General features: G+C 38.8%; 1 protein-coding gene across 3 annotated transcripts; it reads left to right on the top strand.

The window, feature by feature from the left end:
- The first annotated feature begins 59 nt into the window (after positions 1-59).
- Positions 60-17141, top strand: slc2a15b (solute carrier family 2 member 15b). 3 transcript variants are annotated; one of them, XM_080302720.1, is made up of 13 exons: positions 110-246; positions 950-1059; positions 1352-1450; positions 6214-6374; positions 6486-6610; positions 6890-7035; positions 8964-9096; positions 9280-9467; positions 11700-11810; positions 12676-12777; positions 13410-13485; positions 14672-14799; positions 15653-17141. In XM_080302720.1, the coding sequence occupies exons 2-13, from the start codon at positions 961-963 to the stop codon at positions 15878-15880; spliced, it is 1596 nt and encodes a 531-aa protein (XP_080158846.1). In that variant the 5' UTR covers positions 110-246; positions 950-960; the 3' UTR covers positions 15881-17141. The 3 variants fall into 3 exon arrangements, with proteins under 3 accessions (XP_026025889.1, XP_080158846.1, XP_080158847.1); XM_026170104.2 differs by lacking the exon at positions 950-1059 and having other exon boundaries at positions 60-246; XM_080302721.1 differs by lacking the exons at positions 110-246; positions 950-1059; positions 1352-1450 and adding an exon at positions 5886-6014.
- Positions 17142-17881: the final 740 nt, after the last annotated feature.

Raw genomic sequence — 17881 nt, 5'->3', positions numbered from 1 at the left:
AACGATAAAAGTTGTGGGATGGGCCTGCTTTGCAGGCGGTTTAACGACTGTGGAAATTCCGCCCATCAACACGACACGCCTCCTCTCCGGTACACGATCACGGCTCAAACTCTACAAATGGGGATGCGGTGAAAAGAGTTTTGAAAAGTTTTGCAGATGACGAAGAAACTCACACAAGGGGAATAATCATTTATGACTTAAATGGCGGAAGAACTGTTACAGGGAAACAATGAAAAACTCACCTCGGTAAGTGTAAGCATTTTTAAAAATTTCGATCTAATTCCTGGGTGGTATGGTCGTTTCCAGTGATCGCTTTTTATTAGTCACATGATTTTGGAATTATGTCGCGAATGCCTCCTAATCTCATTGTACAACGTTGGTTCAAGGTCATGGTTCATATAAGATGCTTACTGGGTTCCTTGGAAAACTCATCATGACACACTGAACTCGTACAATAGCACCAGTCACCACGTCATATGACATTCCAAGCATCGTTCAATTTACCACAAATCAGGTTAAAAAAAAAGACTAAAGGAGACTTTAAAAGCAAAAGTAGCCTGTGTGTGTTTTTAAACGGCAAATGAGAAGTTACTCGTGTCTCATTTTAAAGTGGTGTGACATGTGAGCAGCTCCACATGAGATATTTAATCAGAATAAATTGTTGTTGAGTGGGGTGCAATGTCTCCTGTGAACTATATTTAAAAGGAGTGACAATGGCTCAGAGGAGCTGTTGACTACCTTTAGTCATAACAGACTTATGAGTCTTATCTGTTATCACTGATTGTTGTTGTACAGCTTTAAATTCTAAATAAAGTCAGGTACCTTTGATCATGGTGACTTTTTAAAACTAAACATCATTTAGCTGATTTTTCAATACACATTAACTAAACTGTAACATTTAGTCAGCTGCTTTAACATATTCATTTAGGGTAATTGTTTATGCTTCCAGTTTGTTTAGTTATGGTGAAATCTATTGGATCAGGGGTGTCAAACATAAGGTCAGGGGGCCAGAATTGGTCAAGCAAAGACTCCACTCTGACACTGAATGTGACAACGCCTGTAAGTTTTTGACTTTTAATTGTGTTTAAATAGGTTTTACAGCTTAGATAAAAATGGCCATTGAGGCAAAGTTGTTGTGATTTGGTGCTGTATAAATAAAATTGAATTGAATTGAATGAATAGTTAAACTGCTTTACACTGAAAGAAAGGGGAGTTTCACTGGCCTGGTCCACTTCACATCAAAGTGGACTGTTTGTGTCCCACAATGTCAAATGAGTTAGACATCCCTGAGACAGTAAACTCTGTTTGCAGCTTGGTTTTCCCCTCATGTGTTGCTTTGTGTTTTCCACAGCATCTTACAAAGCCTCTGCTGGCAGTGGCTTTCCTGGCCTCATTTGGCAGCTCTATGCTCTATGGCTATAACTTGGCCGTTGTCAACTCTCCTGCAAAGGTATTTTCATCGTCGTCTACATAATAAGACTCCTAGTTTTGTGATTTCATTTGCGTGCATGCTTTTCGTGAGAACTCAAATGTTCCCTTTATGGTTAAACACTGTATGAAATTTGATTCTCAATGGTTAAATAACCCATTTGAACATAACACTCCAACTGAACAAATAAATTGTCATGTGGGGTCATGTGAGCTTATATAGCTACCTCACCATGTCATTGATACGCTGTAGCTCTTAATCCATTATGTTCCTTGGATGTTGAATTTGCCGCGGTGCAGTCATGTGTTCAGCCCCACAGAAGCATGTGAGCAGGTTCAGGGTATTGTCTCATGTTCGTATCTCAGGACTTAGGATCAGCTAAACCTTTCATCTCCAACTTTCATTTGCATTGTTTTTCTAGAGCTTGGTATCTGTTGTTGAAACTTTATAAATATGTTTTATAGTCGTGGATTAAAGTAACAAAAATTTTATAAAAACCCTGCATCAGTTCCAGGTCAGGAATCAGCCAGCCAGGGTGTTTTCTTAATGCTATTGTTTTTAAATATCCACAATGAAACTGTAATTGGTTTAGAGGGAGGCTTAGACATGTTGAAATGCTTGCAGATGCACTGTCTACATTAAGCTGGGCATACACTGTGCGATTTTTTTCAGTCGCATTATTCAGCTCCTGCTCAAACTCTACGATTGATTCGCAGGGGTTAGAAGTTCGTGGGTCACGATGCAGGGTCTCACACTATACGGCCCGATGCTCTGATGTGACTTGAGTGTTCACACTGTGCGTCCATAACATGAAGCTTATAAGCTTAAACACAAAATCTGTCTCTCCCTCTCTGTCTTTAACAGACACTGACACACACACCACCACCATCAACTTTGCTAAATTGCTAATGAAAAACATTGACCAGGCGGCTGCAGTTGAGCAGCAATGTCCATCCAACTCTTTTCACGGTTGGTGCGCTCGTGATAATATTGTGAGGCCACATCGAAATGCTCGGATGAGCTTGCCAAATTTCTTCAAGTTGTGCCTCCATCGCTTGTGTCCAGATCACTGCCGTGCTGCTCCGTCTTTCTACTTCCAATTCTGTTTGCGCATGCGCAGTGTGAGAGGCTGAGTTGACACCCTCACGAGGGCCGAAAGGATTTCAGACAGGTTTGATTTTCTTGCGACCATACGATTGATGATCGGGAGCTGGTCATGAGGTGTTAATCGCTTCTTGTTACCTCATGTATACTACACGATGCACGACACACGATTAAGGCGAAACTCGGGCCGATCCCCAAAACAGTCGCACGACTGAAAAATCGGACAGTGTATGCCCGGCTTTAGAAGCTTGACATGAGTTTCATTTTTATAAAAATAGATTCACGAGATGATTAGCTTAGCTACTGGTCACGGGAGGATGGAATGAAGTCACAAGTCATCTCTCTAATGCTCTAAAACGCACACATTAATGTAATAACTATTTCCTGGCACGGCTAATTTCAAAAGACATGGAGCCAATTTAGTTGCTTCTGCTTGTGTCCTTTGGCTAAGCTAGCAATTTAGCTAGCGTAAGCCGACTCCCGACTGATATGGAAGTGAGATGTGAGAATAAAGTCAATCTTTTTCTTGAGAAAAACAGAAAAATACTGGGTATTTCCCCAAATCCTGAATGCTCTGCACAGAAGTAGGGACAGCTGGAGCAGTTCAGTTCATTTTGTTTGGGTCAGTTTCTTAGTGTCAAGTGATCTAAAATTCTGTTATCTGTTAATGTTAAAATTAATGAATTTTAACATTAAAAGTTTTAACACTTCCTCAGAGCATTGGATCATCTGGCTTTGGGGTCAATGGGTTTGTACTTCCAAGATTTTGTTGTTGTGTTAACACAGACCTGAACACTCCAGACATATGACAACATTCAGAAAGTAATATTTTAGTAAGCAAGGTAATATGGAGGAGTTCTATTCTATTCTATCCAGCTCTTTTAAGGAGGAGCAGGTCAGCAGTTGAAACCTTTCTGACATCATATGACACTTTCTGTTGTTTCAATAATTTTCATTACTTTGTATAAGAAATCAATACAGAAACAAAGCAAAGGAGCAAATATAAATTTCCCTTCCTGTTGGTTATGGACACTTACTATGTTGTTACTGTCGTATGCTTCTTTATGAGATCTGTAGACTTTCACTGAGGCCTTTTTATGTGCGATAACATAGCACATAGTACAGGGAGAATTTTTGAATTGTGTCCTCTCCAGAGGTGTGGACTCGAGTCACATGACTTGGACTCGAGTCAGACTCGAGTCATTAATTTTATGACTTTAGACTTGACTTGAAAAAATGTTCTAAGACTTGTGACTTGACTTGGACTTTTACACCAATGACTTGGGACTTGAATTGGACTTGAACCGGTTTACTTGAAAAGACTTGATATTTTACCCCAAATATAAAATTTAACATGCATATTATATAGAGATTGAAAATGTGACGTCATTCACGGGTAGAACCGCAAAGGATTCTGGGAACTCGTGGCAAGCGGTACTAGCGCACGCAGGCTTTCAATTAAAATCAGTCACACAGCGATAAAAGGAAACACAAAAATGTCAAGAAGCTGTTGTATTATTAACTGCAATAGCCGGTCGCATGACAGCCACGGGAAGCCGACGGGTAAAGAGATCGGTTGTTATCGGATTACGTCGTTGAAGAGAAATTGTTCGAGCCATGTTTCCGAAGTGACAAAGACGCGACGGGTGGCCTGGATTGCAGCCATTCAAAGATCAAATATAACGTCCCAGAACACTCCAGCTCACAGGTTAGTCTGCTCCAAGCATTTACACAAAGGTCAGTCTGCTGTTGTAGTTAATACGTCACTTTTCTTAACATAATTGGTGATATAGGTTACAAGCAAGTCTGGCGCTGAACAGAAATTGTCGCGCTATGCTCCTTTATTTATTGTGCATAAATAGTGAATTGTCCTGACACAATATTGCGTTTCGCTTCTGTTATTATGGTACACTGACAAAAACACATACTTTTATTCACAGGATAAAACAGGTTTTTTGTATCACTAATTGCCCAGTACGATTACAGCATACAGTATTATTGTCACTGCTACATTTCTGTGATGGGTACCAGAAATTATTTCCACTACTAATTAATTACCGTTGAGCTCAAAGGTCCTATTAATAAACGGTTAAGGAATGTGTATTTATGACAACAATTTGTGAGACTGGTAAACTTATGATACGTACGATGGTCTTTCGTTCGACACGGTGCATTTCAAGGTCCTGCACCCATCCGTCGGTAAACTGTACCTGGGCTTGTTGCAGTGACCGGAAGTTACTAAACTTCATGAGTGTATGCACTCACTCCAAGAACCGTATGATTATAAATATGCATATAAATATGCTACGATGAGATAGCTGACTTCATCTAACTAGCAAATGTTTTCAAGGCTACGTTGGTGATGCAGTTTTTTTTTTTTAAATGATATTTAAAAAAAAAAAAATCATTTATTTATGTATGATATTTTTGTCATGCGATTTCAAAGCCGGTCCTACAAGCGCATCCAAGAATAACATGCAGCTTATCTCAGAACTGTCGGTGAAAATTATTCTTGGAGCTAGGTTTAATTGAGCTGCATTTTAAAGAGGTGCAATTTCACAATTTGTGTATATTTTCTAAGTTCACTATTTTGTCATGTGTTGAGAAAAACACAGATTAAAAAATTACATGGTCTAATATTTACATTTAGCATAACTGCAACATACTTTTTTTTTTTTTTAAAGACTCGAAAGGACTTGAAATTCAAAGTTTCAGACTTGTGACTTGACTCGGACTTTTACACCAGTGACTTGAGACTCGACTCTGACTTGCCTGACATTACTTGAGACTTGACTTGAGACTTGAGGATAAAGACTTGAGACTTGCAAAACAATGACTTGGTCCCACCTCTGGTCCTCTCCTGCACCTTTTCTGTATTCTTTTGAATTCATATTAATGTATATATTTAATTCATATTTTTCTTAAAATTTTAATGCAATGGATCATCCTGGACACTTTATTGAGTGAAAGGCATCACCGTCAGATTCATCAAGCATGCAGTCGATGAGTCCTTTTCAGCTTTGAATTTGACTTGACTTAAATTATTGAAGTTACAACATCAAATTTTCATTTATCAGGTCTTTTGGGGATATATTGTGACGTATCATTTATGTTTCATTTTTTGTGTCATGTCTGTAGTGTTACAGTTACGGATGCTCACATTAAACATGTTCAAGGTTTCAAAAAGTTTGATCGGTGTAATTGATAATAACTTAGTATTTGCACTATTCACAAATCCAGGCTTCTGACTGCTCTATTTCAGGCTGTTTTTGCAACTCTTGGCTCTCGTTTATGTTGGTAAGATTGGATGTATTTATTATAGTCGTCTCATGGCTTTAGATGTGAGCACAGAAGCTCCACACTCCTCTTCAAACTTTCGGTTTGCAAGGAGCAGTCGGTCAGAAGAAAGTTGCTTTAAAAGGAAGAGGAGCTGGTTTCAGAGAGCTGGTTTCAGAGAGCACATGGCTGCACGAAGCTCAGTGTAAGAAAAAAAACAACAATATTTTGAACTCTGGCTCCTATAAAACTGCTGTGCTAGAATAATAAATAAAAGGCTAAATAAATAAGATATCTAAAAAAGGTAACATTATCTTTTGATTGCACACAATCTTTTTACACTGGGTTTGATTTATTTGGGGTGTTTTTTGCTTAGAAAATGAATTTACCTTGTTTTCCACCAGTACATCAAAGACTTCTACAATGAGACATTATTAGAAAGTCATGGCTTGACTCCGGATGGGCATCTTCTTACCGTCTTGTACTCTCTTACTGTGTCAATCTTTGCCATTGGTGGAATGACCGGAGCACTGCTGGTGGGCAGACTAGTTACCAAATATGGAAGGTCAGTGTGACCATGTTTATGAATTTTGAGTGCATGTTTATAAATTACTATTAACCTGTGACAGACTCAAACTTAGAGAGCTGAGCAACGAGAATCACTGCGTCCAAACAGGAAAGGGACTCTGGTGAGATCCACTGCACTTGTTTTTATGGGCGGAGCTCTGATGGGCTTTAGCAGATGGTGCAGAATTCCTGAGATGGTCATCATTGGGCGTTTCATCACAGGAGTACATTCAGGTAGACATGCCTACTGTTCCTGGTTGACTAAAATTTATTCCAATGTCAATAATCTCCTCTTAATATTTATTACTGTTATTATTACTGTCACATATTTGTCTGTAATTAGCAGCACTTTGTGTTGTTGGTGAAAAATAGCTGTATATACATTTCCTATAATCTATAAACAGCTGAGTCATTTATGCTTTAAATTGCCTTTTCAGTTCATATTTGGTGTTTTGTTCATTTTTGCACCAGCACAGTCAGACTGTATTAATTGCACTTTCTTCGTTTCTACAGGGATTTCTCTCAGTGTGGTGCCGATGTACCTCGGTGAGATCGCTCCTAAGAATTTGCGAGGCTTCCTGGGCCTTGTTCCCAGCATTCACATTTGTCTTGGAGTTTTCATCGCTCAGGTCCTGGGGCTCTCGGAGATACTGGGAAAGGTTCTTATACTGTGATGTTTGACTGGCTTTCATAGTTCTAATATGTAATAAAAATAACATTTTGAATTGATGCATGCATGCAGAGACTCTGTGATCTACAATTGAGCAGATGCACAAAGCGTTGCAAACAATATACTTTCAGACAGAAAAAGCTTCAAGACACCCTATGTTTACTTATGGAATAGCTAAATATACAGTGGGGCAAAAAAGTATTTAGTCAGCCACCGATTGTGCAAGTTCCCCCACCTAAAATGATGACAGAGGTCAGTAATTTGCACCAGAGGTACACTTCAACTGTGAGAGACAGAATGTGAAAAAAAAAAATCCATGAATCCACATGGTAGGATTTGTAAAGAATTTATTCGTAAATCAGGGTGGAAAATAAGTATTTGGTCAATAACAAAAATACAACTCAATACTTTGTAACATAACCTTTGTTGGCAATAACAGAGGTCAAACGTTTACTATAGGTCTTTACCAGGTTTGCACACACAGTAGCTGGTATTTTGGCCCATTCCTCCATGCAGATCTTCTCGAGAGCAGTGATGTTTTGGGGCTGTCGCCGAGCAACACGGACTTTCAACTCCCACCACAGATTTTCTATGGGGTTGAGGTCTGGAGACTGGCTAGGCCACTCCAGGACTTTCAAATGCTTCTTACGGAGCCACTCCTTTGTTGCCCGGGCAGTGTGTTTTGGATCATTGTCATGTTGGAAGACCCAGCCTCGTTTCATCTTCAAAGTTCTCACTGATGGAAGGAGGTTTTGGCTCAAAATCTCACGATACACGGCCCCATTCATTCTGTCCTTAACACGGATCAGTCGTCCTGTCCCCTTGGCAGAAAAACAGCCCCATAGCATGATGTTTCCACCCCCATGCTTCACAGTAGGTATGGTGTTCTTGGGATGCAACTCAGTATTCTTCGTCCTCCAAACACGACGAGTTGAGTTTATACCAAAAGGTTCTACTTTGGTTTCATCTGACCACATGACATTCTCCCAATCCTCTGCTGTATCATCCATGTGCTCTCTGGCAAACTTCAGACGGGCCTGGACATGCACTGGCTTCAGCAGCGGAACACGTCTGGCACTGCGGGATTTGATTCCCTGCCGTTGTAGTGTGTTACTGATGGTGACCTTTGTTACTTTGGTCCCAGCTCTCTGCAGGTCATTCACCAGGTCCCCCCGTGTGGTTCTGGGATCTTTGCTCACCGTTCTCATGATCATTTTGACCCCACGGGATGAGATCTTGCGTGGAGCCCCAGATCGAGGGAGATTATCAGTGGTCTTGTATGTCTTCCATTTTCTGATGATTGCTCCCACAGTTGATTTTTTCACACCAAGCTGCTTGCCTATTGTAGATTCACTCTTCCCAGTCTGGTGCAGGTCTACAATACTTTTCCTGGTGTCCTTCGAAAGCTCTTTGGTCTTGGCCATGGCGGAGTTTGGAGTCTGACTGTTTGGGGCTGTGGACAGGTGTCTTTTATACAGATGATGAGTTCAAACAGGTGCCATTCATACAGGTAACGAGTGGGGGACAGAAAAGCTTCTTACAGAAGACGTTACAGGTCTGTGAGAGCCAGAGATTTTCCTTGTTTGAGGTGACCAAATACTTATTTTCCACCCTAATTTACGAATAAATTCTTTACAAATCCTACCATGTGGATTCATGGATTTTTTTTTTTTCACATTCTGTCTCTCACAGTTGAAGTGTACCTCTGGTGCAAATTACTGACCTCTGTCATCATTTTAGGTGGGGGAACTTGCACAATCGGTGGCTGACTAAATACTTTTTTGCCCCACTGTAGGTATAAAGACAAAGATGGTAAAGATGGAATGAATAGTTTTAGATGATGATATTATTATTTTTTTAAATCAAGGTTTAGGTGAGGTCTTTGGTTTTTATTGGGGTTGTTTTTTCCCCACACAGGAAGAGCACTGGCCTCTGCTTTTGTCTCTTGTGGCGGTTCCTACCATGGTCCAGCTGATACTGTTGCCATGGTTTCCAGAGAGTCCACGATATCTGCTAATAGAGAGAGGAGATGTGCATGCCACCATTGCAGGTTAAAAAGTGCATTTCTTGCTTTCCTTTTCTGAATAACCTAACCCCTAACCCCTATTACAAAGGAAGATCAAGACGCCTAGAACAGATTCTCAAACTTTACATAATCCTTTCACTGTGATACTTGAAGGATGAATTAAAACTGGTTTAATAAAAAAGACTCCTGTTTCACTCCGTTCTGTAGCCCTAAAGTGGTTCCGTACTAAAGGAAACATTCAGGCTGAGGTTGAAGAGATGCAGGAGGAGCAACGCTCTTTGTCCTCCATGCAGACCCTCTCTGTCTGCAGCCTCCTCATGGACAGCTGTGTCCGCTGGCAGGTCCTCACTGTTGCAGTGGTCAACATCGGCATGCAGCTGTCTGGGATTGATGCCGTGAGTAGGAGAACTATTGTGTTGTTTTTTTCATCTTTTGTTTATATGTGTGTGTATTGTCACATTTTGAATGTGCAACAACTGTGCAGTTATTATATGAGAGGGAGATCTTATAGTGCGAGAGTTCCCAGCTGGGCTCCTCCCGTCCATCCATACATCACAGTCTCACACCCACTGAATGACTAAGCAGGGGGCGATGTGACCATGCCTCATTATCTCCTGGTGCTCTCCCTCAGCGTTACCTCACATAACAAGGTCCACCCATCCGAACACAAAGTCAAACACATCTTTGTACTCATTGCTTCATATGGATGGAGGCTCCAGGCATGCAGGCTCATATGCTAGTGCCATTTCGCAGCAGGGGTGCACCCCACTGAGTCTCTCAGTCCCAGCTGTTCCAGCCAGGAACACTGGAAGGCTTCAAACCTCCAGAAGAAGTAGTGTCTCCAAATCTGAGACACGAAAAGTAAAACTAAGCAATTCAAGAGAGTTTGAAAAGTAAATGTGCATGTTTTTTCTTAAAATATTGGATACTTATAATCATATTCATACAGACTGAGTTTGTGCACAACCAGATATTATTCAACATGTTACAACATGGTGCTTTTACAGTATTTGTGGTGCTGATTTTGTAGAGTTACAGCCAGCTGGGGAGCCACTCAACCTAGGAAAAATGATGAAAGAGCTATTTCTTCTGCAAGTACTACTGTAGCTGTACTGTCATTCACATCATAAAGTGGCAGCCCCGCTATTATTTTGTTGCTGCTCTTGCTTTGTTTTCGTTCTTCCAATTCTACACGAAGCAAGAGAATACGACAAAGCATCGACTACATATTCATAATCATAAACAAGTGAAATCATGGATAAATCGTGAAGAAGGAAAAGAAGGGACAAATAAATGCATAACTAAATTCATAAAGTTAATTTTCAGGTAACAAAATATTTTCCAGATGAATGTAATGAATGATTTCCAGTGTCTTTGTACTGGTTGTAGTGGATAATTCAGCATGAGCAAAATCAGTTCCAAATAAGAATGCTGTAATAAAACGGATAATGAGGATTACGCTCTTTGGTTGTTTTTTCTTAAGGTAGAGTAAGTTGAGACATGTGCTGAGGCTACCTGCATCTGTTTAGGATCAACATACTCCACTAAAAAGTGAACTAGGTTTTATCCACTTTTTGTAATGTGGAAGTGTAAGGCACTAGGACATTTGACACAAATGTGCTCAATGAACGGTTTCCTGAACTAGGTTGTATAAAGTAGAAGTTGCCATTAAACTATTATGTTATCAGCATCTGTCTTCTCAAGGACAGTTTCTCAAGACAGATGCTTGTTTTGGTAATACTGAAGTAGTATAGTTGGCATTGTAGCTTTGAGTAAGCCCAGAGATTAAGTCATTTTAAGACTGTGATTTTCTCCTACTTAACTTTTCCTACTTTAACTGTACATACCTCATTGTGTAAATCTAGGTTAGGTTTACACACTGAGGCATGTCAGATTAGATGAGCTAAATAATCCAAGAACACTTTTGAAATCCTGTGATTAGATGAGGCTACTTCTGTTAAACAAACAGTTTGGCCTGAAAAAGCTGAAAAAAGCTCCAGAGTGAAATGAGCCATGGCTACTTTGCTTAGCACTCTGACATCACTGCAGTGTTACTGGCTTGCACTTTAGTGCTCATGTGCGTAAAACAAAATATATGAATCAACTCATATAACACAATTCTTATATTAGAGGAGATTTTAGCTCAGTAAGGAGGCGTTTTAGCCTAGCAGCTTATATTCATCTTCATCAAATCTTATCCCAGTTGTTTAAGTTTCTGGAATTGTTTGTGCTTTGCTCGTCTGTTTGCATACTTCAAGCCTCCAATGGTGATGAAATGTTATATGTATGGTTACTAAATCAACAAGACAGCATTTAACTGCACTGATCACGATCTTGTCCGCACATCATCAATGATGGATGTTGTATCAGCAAAGTGTGATTAATGAGAATGCGCAAATTAATTTCAAGGGGAGTACTTGTCAGGAGTCCATACTGATGAAAAGCTGTATCTCAAATGCATGAGTGATGGTCGGCCTTGTGATAATGATCACTATGATGAATCGTGTGCATTACCAGATAAGCAGAGTGACTTTTTGGCTCCTTAAGGAAACAAGGCAAACTTTGATTTTTGCTGTATCAATAGTCCAAAGGATTCAACATATCAATAAACCTTGTGTCAATTTCAGATCTGGTTCTATACAAATGACATTTTTAGGAATGCAGGAATCGCAGACCCTTATATTCAGTACACAACAGTGGGAACTGGGGCCATTGAGGTCATCTCAGGGATGCTGGGGGTGAGTAGACACACACACATTAAGATGAAATGAATGTATTTCTATTATACAAGGATTTTTTATATTTTGGACTTGTAACGTTGGAACACAGATGTGATAATGTGCTGCTGTTTTCCTGGTCTGAGATCTGTTTGACTAGTGTTAAAGCAAAAATATACAACAGAATTAAGTATATTGGGAACTTGACATAAAAAATTGCATTTTTTGTTTTGTTATGGATTTAATGGCTGCTAAACTGAAAATAGAATTAGCAGATTAATTAACCATGAAGCACTTGGGGTTGCAATAAATCTGTGCCTTGTATGACTGATGGTAACGTCAGTCTTGATCCACAAGAAAAAGAGAAACTGGGAAAAACAAATGCCTTCCCTTCTGATAAACATGTAACTTCTTACCTAAAATACTTAAAAGAAATAATGACTTTGGTTATTTTGGTTATGACATGTAGTCATGCACAGTCTGTTTTGTTTAACTTGACTGTTTCAGTTTGTGTTTTCTGTTGTCTTGGTCATGCTTGCATAAAATCTGATTAGGGGAAGGTGAGCTGAAACCTAATGAAGGTCATTTATTCTGTAGCGTGCACAGGGCCATGTTATACTCTATTGAAAAAAAAAAAAAAAAAATATATATATATATATATATATATATATATATATATATATATATATATATATATATATATATATATATATATATATATATATATATATATATATATATATATATATATATATATATATATATATATATATATATATATATATATATATGCAAACGAAAGATTTGTATAATTGCAACTAACTTTTTGAAAATCTATTTTTATGGGTTAGTCACATGTAGTCCTGCTTATTTGTCCGTTATTTAGTGTTTCACTATTGAGCGTCTGGGCAGAAGACCACTGATGATTGGTGGTTTCCTTTTTATGGGACTGTGCTGTGCCGGAATCACTGTGTCTGTCCTCTTCCAGGTACATGTCATCTGATATCCTGCTGGTTTAGGAATATTTTGCATGACATTATAGTACATTACATGGAGCTTAGGACATAACCAAATTTACATAATTTACATAAATTATTGTATGTCTTCAGATGCAAAAGCCTCTAAGTGACACCCTCTGTGAAAAATGAGAAAATTATATCAGGTGAAAGCTTCACTTCAAAGCCATGCTAAGCCTCTTTCCAAACATGGTTTGCTAGCAGAAACCTCTAAATGCCACTAAAAGCTACCATGTCCACAGGAACACCAGTCAAAACACACTTATCTGTAAGATTGTTTTCAGTTGCATGTTTAGCAACTATTTCCTATGTCTCATCCAAAGAGGTGGACTGCACAAAGGATGATGCACAAATGCAAAGCAGGTTTCGCTGCAAAAGACTATCAAATTTGTTAAAAAGCATTTCATTCAGTGACCATTTCACTGCTGTTAAAGTAAACTCACTGAAGCTGAACATAGGACACTGACGAAATATTTAAAACAAAATAAAATGTTAGATAGGCTTAGAGATTTTTCCATCTGAAGTCATCATATAAATGAATAATATTAAAAAAAAACTGTGTGTGACTATCTGCAACTCATGACTTGTGTTTGACCAATCACAGCCGCAGTTGTCCTACATGCGCTACATCAGTGTGGGCTGTGTTATTGGGATTATTGCTGGCTTCTGCATAGGTCCAGGTAAAAAAAAAACAAAAAAACAATCTTGTATCTGTATCTGGCATGAAAACTTTCCAACACTTTCAAACCTACATGTGATTGCATTAGCTAGAAGTGATCCTGTGTATGAGGAAACACTGCACCCTGCTGGAAACTTGCACAATAGCAGGCATCAAAGCTTGAAAACATCAGCACCCCATCCTCCACACTCCTCCTCTGGCTGTGAGGAGATATTGTATTTCATTAGTCTTGTAAATTAGGAAATCCTAACTGCCACACTGCTTCCATTCTCACAGCCATTTGTACACTGGATGAGATGAGTGAAGTGAATTAAGAGGCAATAGTTTACAACGATGAGAGCCACGTCGAGCGAACCTGCGAGGATGATGGATTAGAACAAATCTGGTTTACATAACGTCATTCGTCAAACAGGCAAAATCTATACCTCAGCAAACAAGGATTTCTCTTGCTGCAATTAGACTTCTAATGGCTCATTGTTCATAAGCTAGCTGTGATGAATATGGTTTCCTTCAAATGAAACCTTGCTTGCACATTGATGCCCTCCCATATATACCGCAGATGTTGACAAATTATGGTGTAGTTATTGGTTTGACAATATTAAACTTTTCTCTCTGCAGTTATCATGCACAGAATAATGAGGACATTATTCGGAAAGCTAATCATTAGAGCTTATACTAATGCATATTTCTCCTTCATAGCCTTCACTTCTAACAATGAAGAATCACATGTTTAAAGTTAAGGCACATCTTAAACTAATGAATTGCATGAGCTAAGCTATTCTGTGTCTTGTGGTTCAGAAGTGGAGTTTTGCCGTCTTGACAAACACCTTCCTCTCTTGTCAGTCTATGATTAGTGAGTAATAATGAACACATAATGAAGTACATGTAGAAAAAGGAGTGTAATATAATAGCACTTGGGCTTGTGAAATGTTTATCATTAATCATCTTCTGTTAATTTTGAGTAACTGCCAAGGAAGAGTCCTGAGTGGGAGTATTGATAAAGTAATGGATGAACTAAGATGCCGATGTTAATTTCACATCACCCAATAGATTCATATAGCCATACTAAGTAATTAAATGTGATTTGTGTTATAACAGGATGCTTAGTTAGATTAAACTGTCTTCATGTGGTGTTGTTGGGAATATTTTTGGAATAAGAAAAATATGTTTTTGTGTATTCTTTACAGCGGGTGTGCCTTTCCTGATCACTGCGGAGCTGTTTAAGCAGTCTCATCGACCGGCTGCGTACACCGTAGCTGGTTGCCTCAACTGGATGTCCAACTTCACCATTGGTTTTGTCTTTCCCTTCTTAGAGGTTAGCACTGACTTGTATCCCACAGAGCTAAATTCAAATGTACACAAAAGCCATCTAAATATACTGTCCAGTTTATAGTGAAAAAACCTGTAAAAAGGCTTTATTTCTATTTTTTATTTTTTTTGTACATGTGTAGTCTTGACATTTGATGCACATCTACTGTGTGTATACGACTGGCTGTGCACTTTTGTCTGAACAGAAGTGACTCCACAAATACCAATAAAATTGCCAATTAAAAGTCCCGACCTTGCTGTCTGTCATTGTCCTCGGCTTCGTTCCAAGTGAACAGCTACAAAGTAAAGAGGACAATTAATTGTTAAGTTGACAGTGACCGAGGCAGTCAGTAATTAGTCTGGCCATAGATCTTAAAATATGAGATTGCACGTTCCTTAATCTTTCTGTTTTTATTCCACATGAAGCAAACTAACTTCATTGCTCTCAAAGTGTTTTAGGTCTTCAGGCTAGCAGGTACCGTCTTCCTCTAGTCTCTGGGATAAGCTAGGCTAAACACCCTGTCCTGTGTTTTTTCTGTTTTATAGCCTACCTTAGAGTTTATACCAAAACATTTCCCCTGCTGCAAAACATCACCGATTTGCTACTGATCTTACTGTCTTTTCCAGCAAAAATAATGGCAATAAGGGCAATAAAAGAGCCCCTGGCTAGTTTGGAAACCTAGTAGATCATTTACAGCTTTAAAAAAAAAAGGGAAGTACTTGCCTTAAAAATTTGCTATGTTAATGCTAATGCTATTAATGCTAACGTTAACCTTTAAGCCAACAAAACCAATAATCTACCTTTCATGTTTTGTGTCTTTAACTGTGCATTTGTATTTCTTTGTGTCCTTCCACCCCAGATTGCTACAGGTCCTTTCTGTTACCTGATCTTCTGTGTGGTCTGCTTGGGAGTGGCTGTCTATACCTTCTTCATCATTCCAGAGACCAAGAACAAAACTTTCTTGGAGATCAGCCAGATGTTTGCCACCAAGAATGAGATCTGTGAAGAAGAGCTGTATCCAAATAGTGAACTAAAAATGGCTCTGATGAACGGCTATGGAACCCTCGACTTCCATAACAAAAAATAGGAATTCAGCCAGTTGAATAGGAGCTCAACCAACACTGTCAGTGATACAGACAAGGAACTGTCAGATCAGCTGCTTCGTGCAAATTGTCACTGCATACAGTTATGGTCAGAAGTTTACATACTCTTCATGGGCATGAATGTCATGGTAATTTTGGACTTTTAATGACTCCTTTGAATTGTTCTTTTTTTAAGGTTGGAATGATTGTATGGCAAACATTTTTAATGCTTTTAGAAAATATGAACTGGGGACACAGTTGTGAATTCATGTTGTATTTTCTCAAATCCACTCAAAATTAAAAGTATGCATACAGACTCAAAAATATACATATATCCCCACTAATATTTGATTAAACGTCCTTTAGTGGGTTGGACCTTTTGTAGATGCCTTTGGTAACCAGAATTATGCTTCTGTCATAACTCGTACTGGACATTTGATCTTTCTTCTTGACAGAACTGGTAGATTTAATTTAAACTGGTTTCTTGATGTGGTAATAGCTTTTAACCATAGTCTATGGAGGAGGTGGGGGCTTTGGGAAGGCCATTCCAGAATCTTAATGTTAGTGTCCTGTATCCATTCCAAAACCAGTTTTAATGTGTGTTTGGGATCATTGTCCTGTTGAAACATCCAACTGTATCAAAGTTTTAACTGAAGAATTTGACAGTAGTTCTTCATTATCCCATCCACTTTGTGCAAGATACCAGTACTACTGACAGCAAAACAGCTTCTGAGCATGATGCTACCACCACCACACTTAAAGTTGGTGAAGTGTTCTTAGACTTTGAAAGCCTCACCTTTTCTCCTCCAAGCACACCTCTTTTGGCCAAATTGCTCAGTCTTTGTCTAATCTAGCCATAAAACTTTTCTCCAGAAGGCATTTGGCTTGTCCGTGTAGGCAGCTACATATTTTAGTCGAGCTTGAAGGTGTCAGTTTTGGATCATCCCCAAATTCCTTTGACTTTGTTCTGAATATCGGTCAATCCAGTGAATGCTGTCAAACAAATCCTTTTTATACTGGCGAAGAGAAACTCCTAGCTGTAGTCGATCATGATCACTAACAAGAAGTTATCAGACCTTGGCCTTGTCAAGTTCAGAGATCACAGCACAAACACATCCTCTTCCAAATACACATGCATGCAAACTTTATATAGAGTAATTAGTTTGTATACCGCTGAAGAATCTTGTATAGTAGCTGCACAAGATTGCTCAGTCAATTTTTAATGCTTTATCATTTACAAGACACAAAAATACATCTGACCCTGGATTTCTTTTGTCTGTTTGTTCTTTGTGTTTTGCCTATAATAACAAGCAAACATACAAAACATTAATATGAAAAAATTCCATTCATAAACTCAGAAGTGCATTTCTACTTTAACATCAAGCCCTAAGCAGCACCTCTGAGTTAGCACAATACTTTGACTTCTTTTGGGGGCTATATTTGCTTCACATTCATTGAGCTGATGTGATGCTGGAAAAGGACTCCCACACTTAGAAAATTAAAAGCAAGAGAAATATTGTGTGGCATCATTGCGTCTCACCAAAACTACCATAAAGCTAACACAACAACACTTGCAATTACAGCACGAACAAAAATGAATTATGAAAATAATACACAAATAAAACGGAGATTTTCAAACTGCAACCAAAATCATTCCCAACAGTGACATAATGGAGAAACGTTGCAAAAGGAGCTATTCACACCAAAGGGCAACAACAGAACTCAAACTTTGGCCTGAAAGGCAGGCAAATGCTGCCCAGTAAGTTAAAGCTTTAATAAAGGCAGGATTATTCTGATTCTTATTATTGGTTAATAAATCATTCATTATCTCTAGAATTTAGTGGTTTACAGATCTGCCTGACAAGTAAAGACACCCTAGTTTTATCCCGTGAGAAGACAAAAATCCCTTTGAGACTGCATCAGGAGAGGCCTCCGGTGCAACAATCTGCCAAATCAAAAAAATGCATAGCTTTCCACTTTGGCGACCACGTGTTAATAAAGTAGCA

The sequence above is a fragment of the Astatotilapia calliptera genome, chromosome 6, assembly GCF_964374335.1.
Source record: "Astatotilapia calliptera chromosome 6, fAstCal68.1, whole genome shotgun sequence".
NCBI classification, from domain to species: Eukaryota; Metazoa; Chordata; class Actinopteri; order Cichliformes; family Cichlidae; genus Astatotilapia; species Astatotilapia calliptera.
Note: the sequence above shows the minus strand (reverse complement) of the source record. Positions and strands in the feature narration are given on the sequence as shown.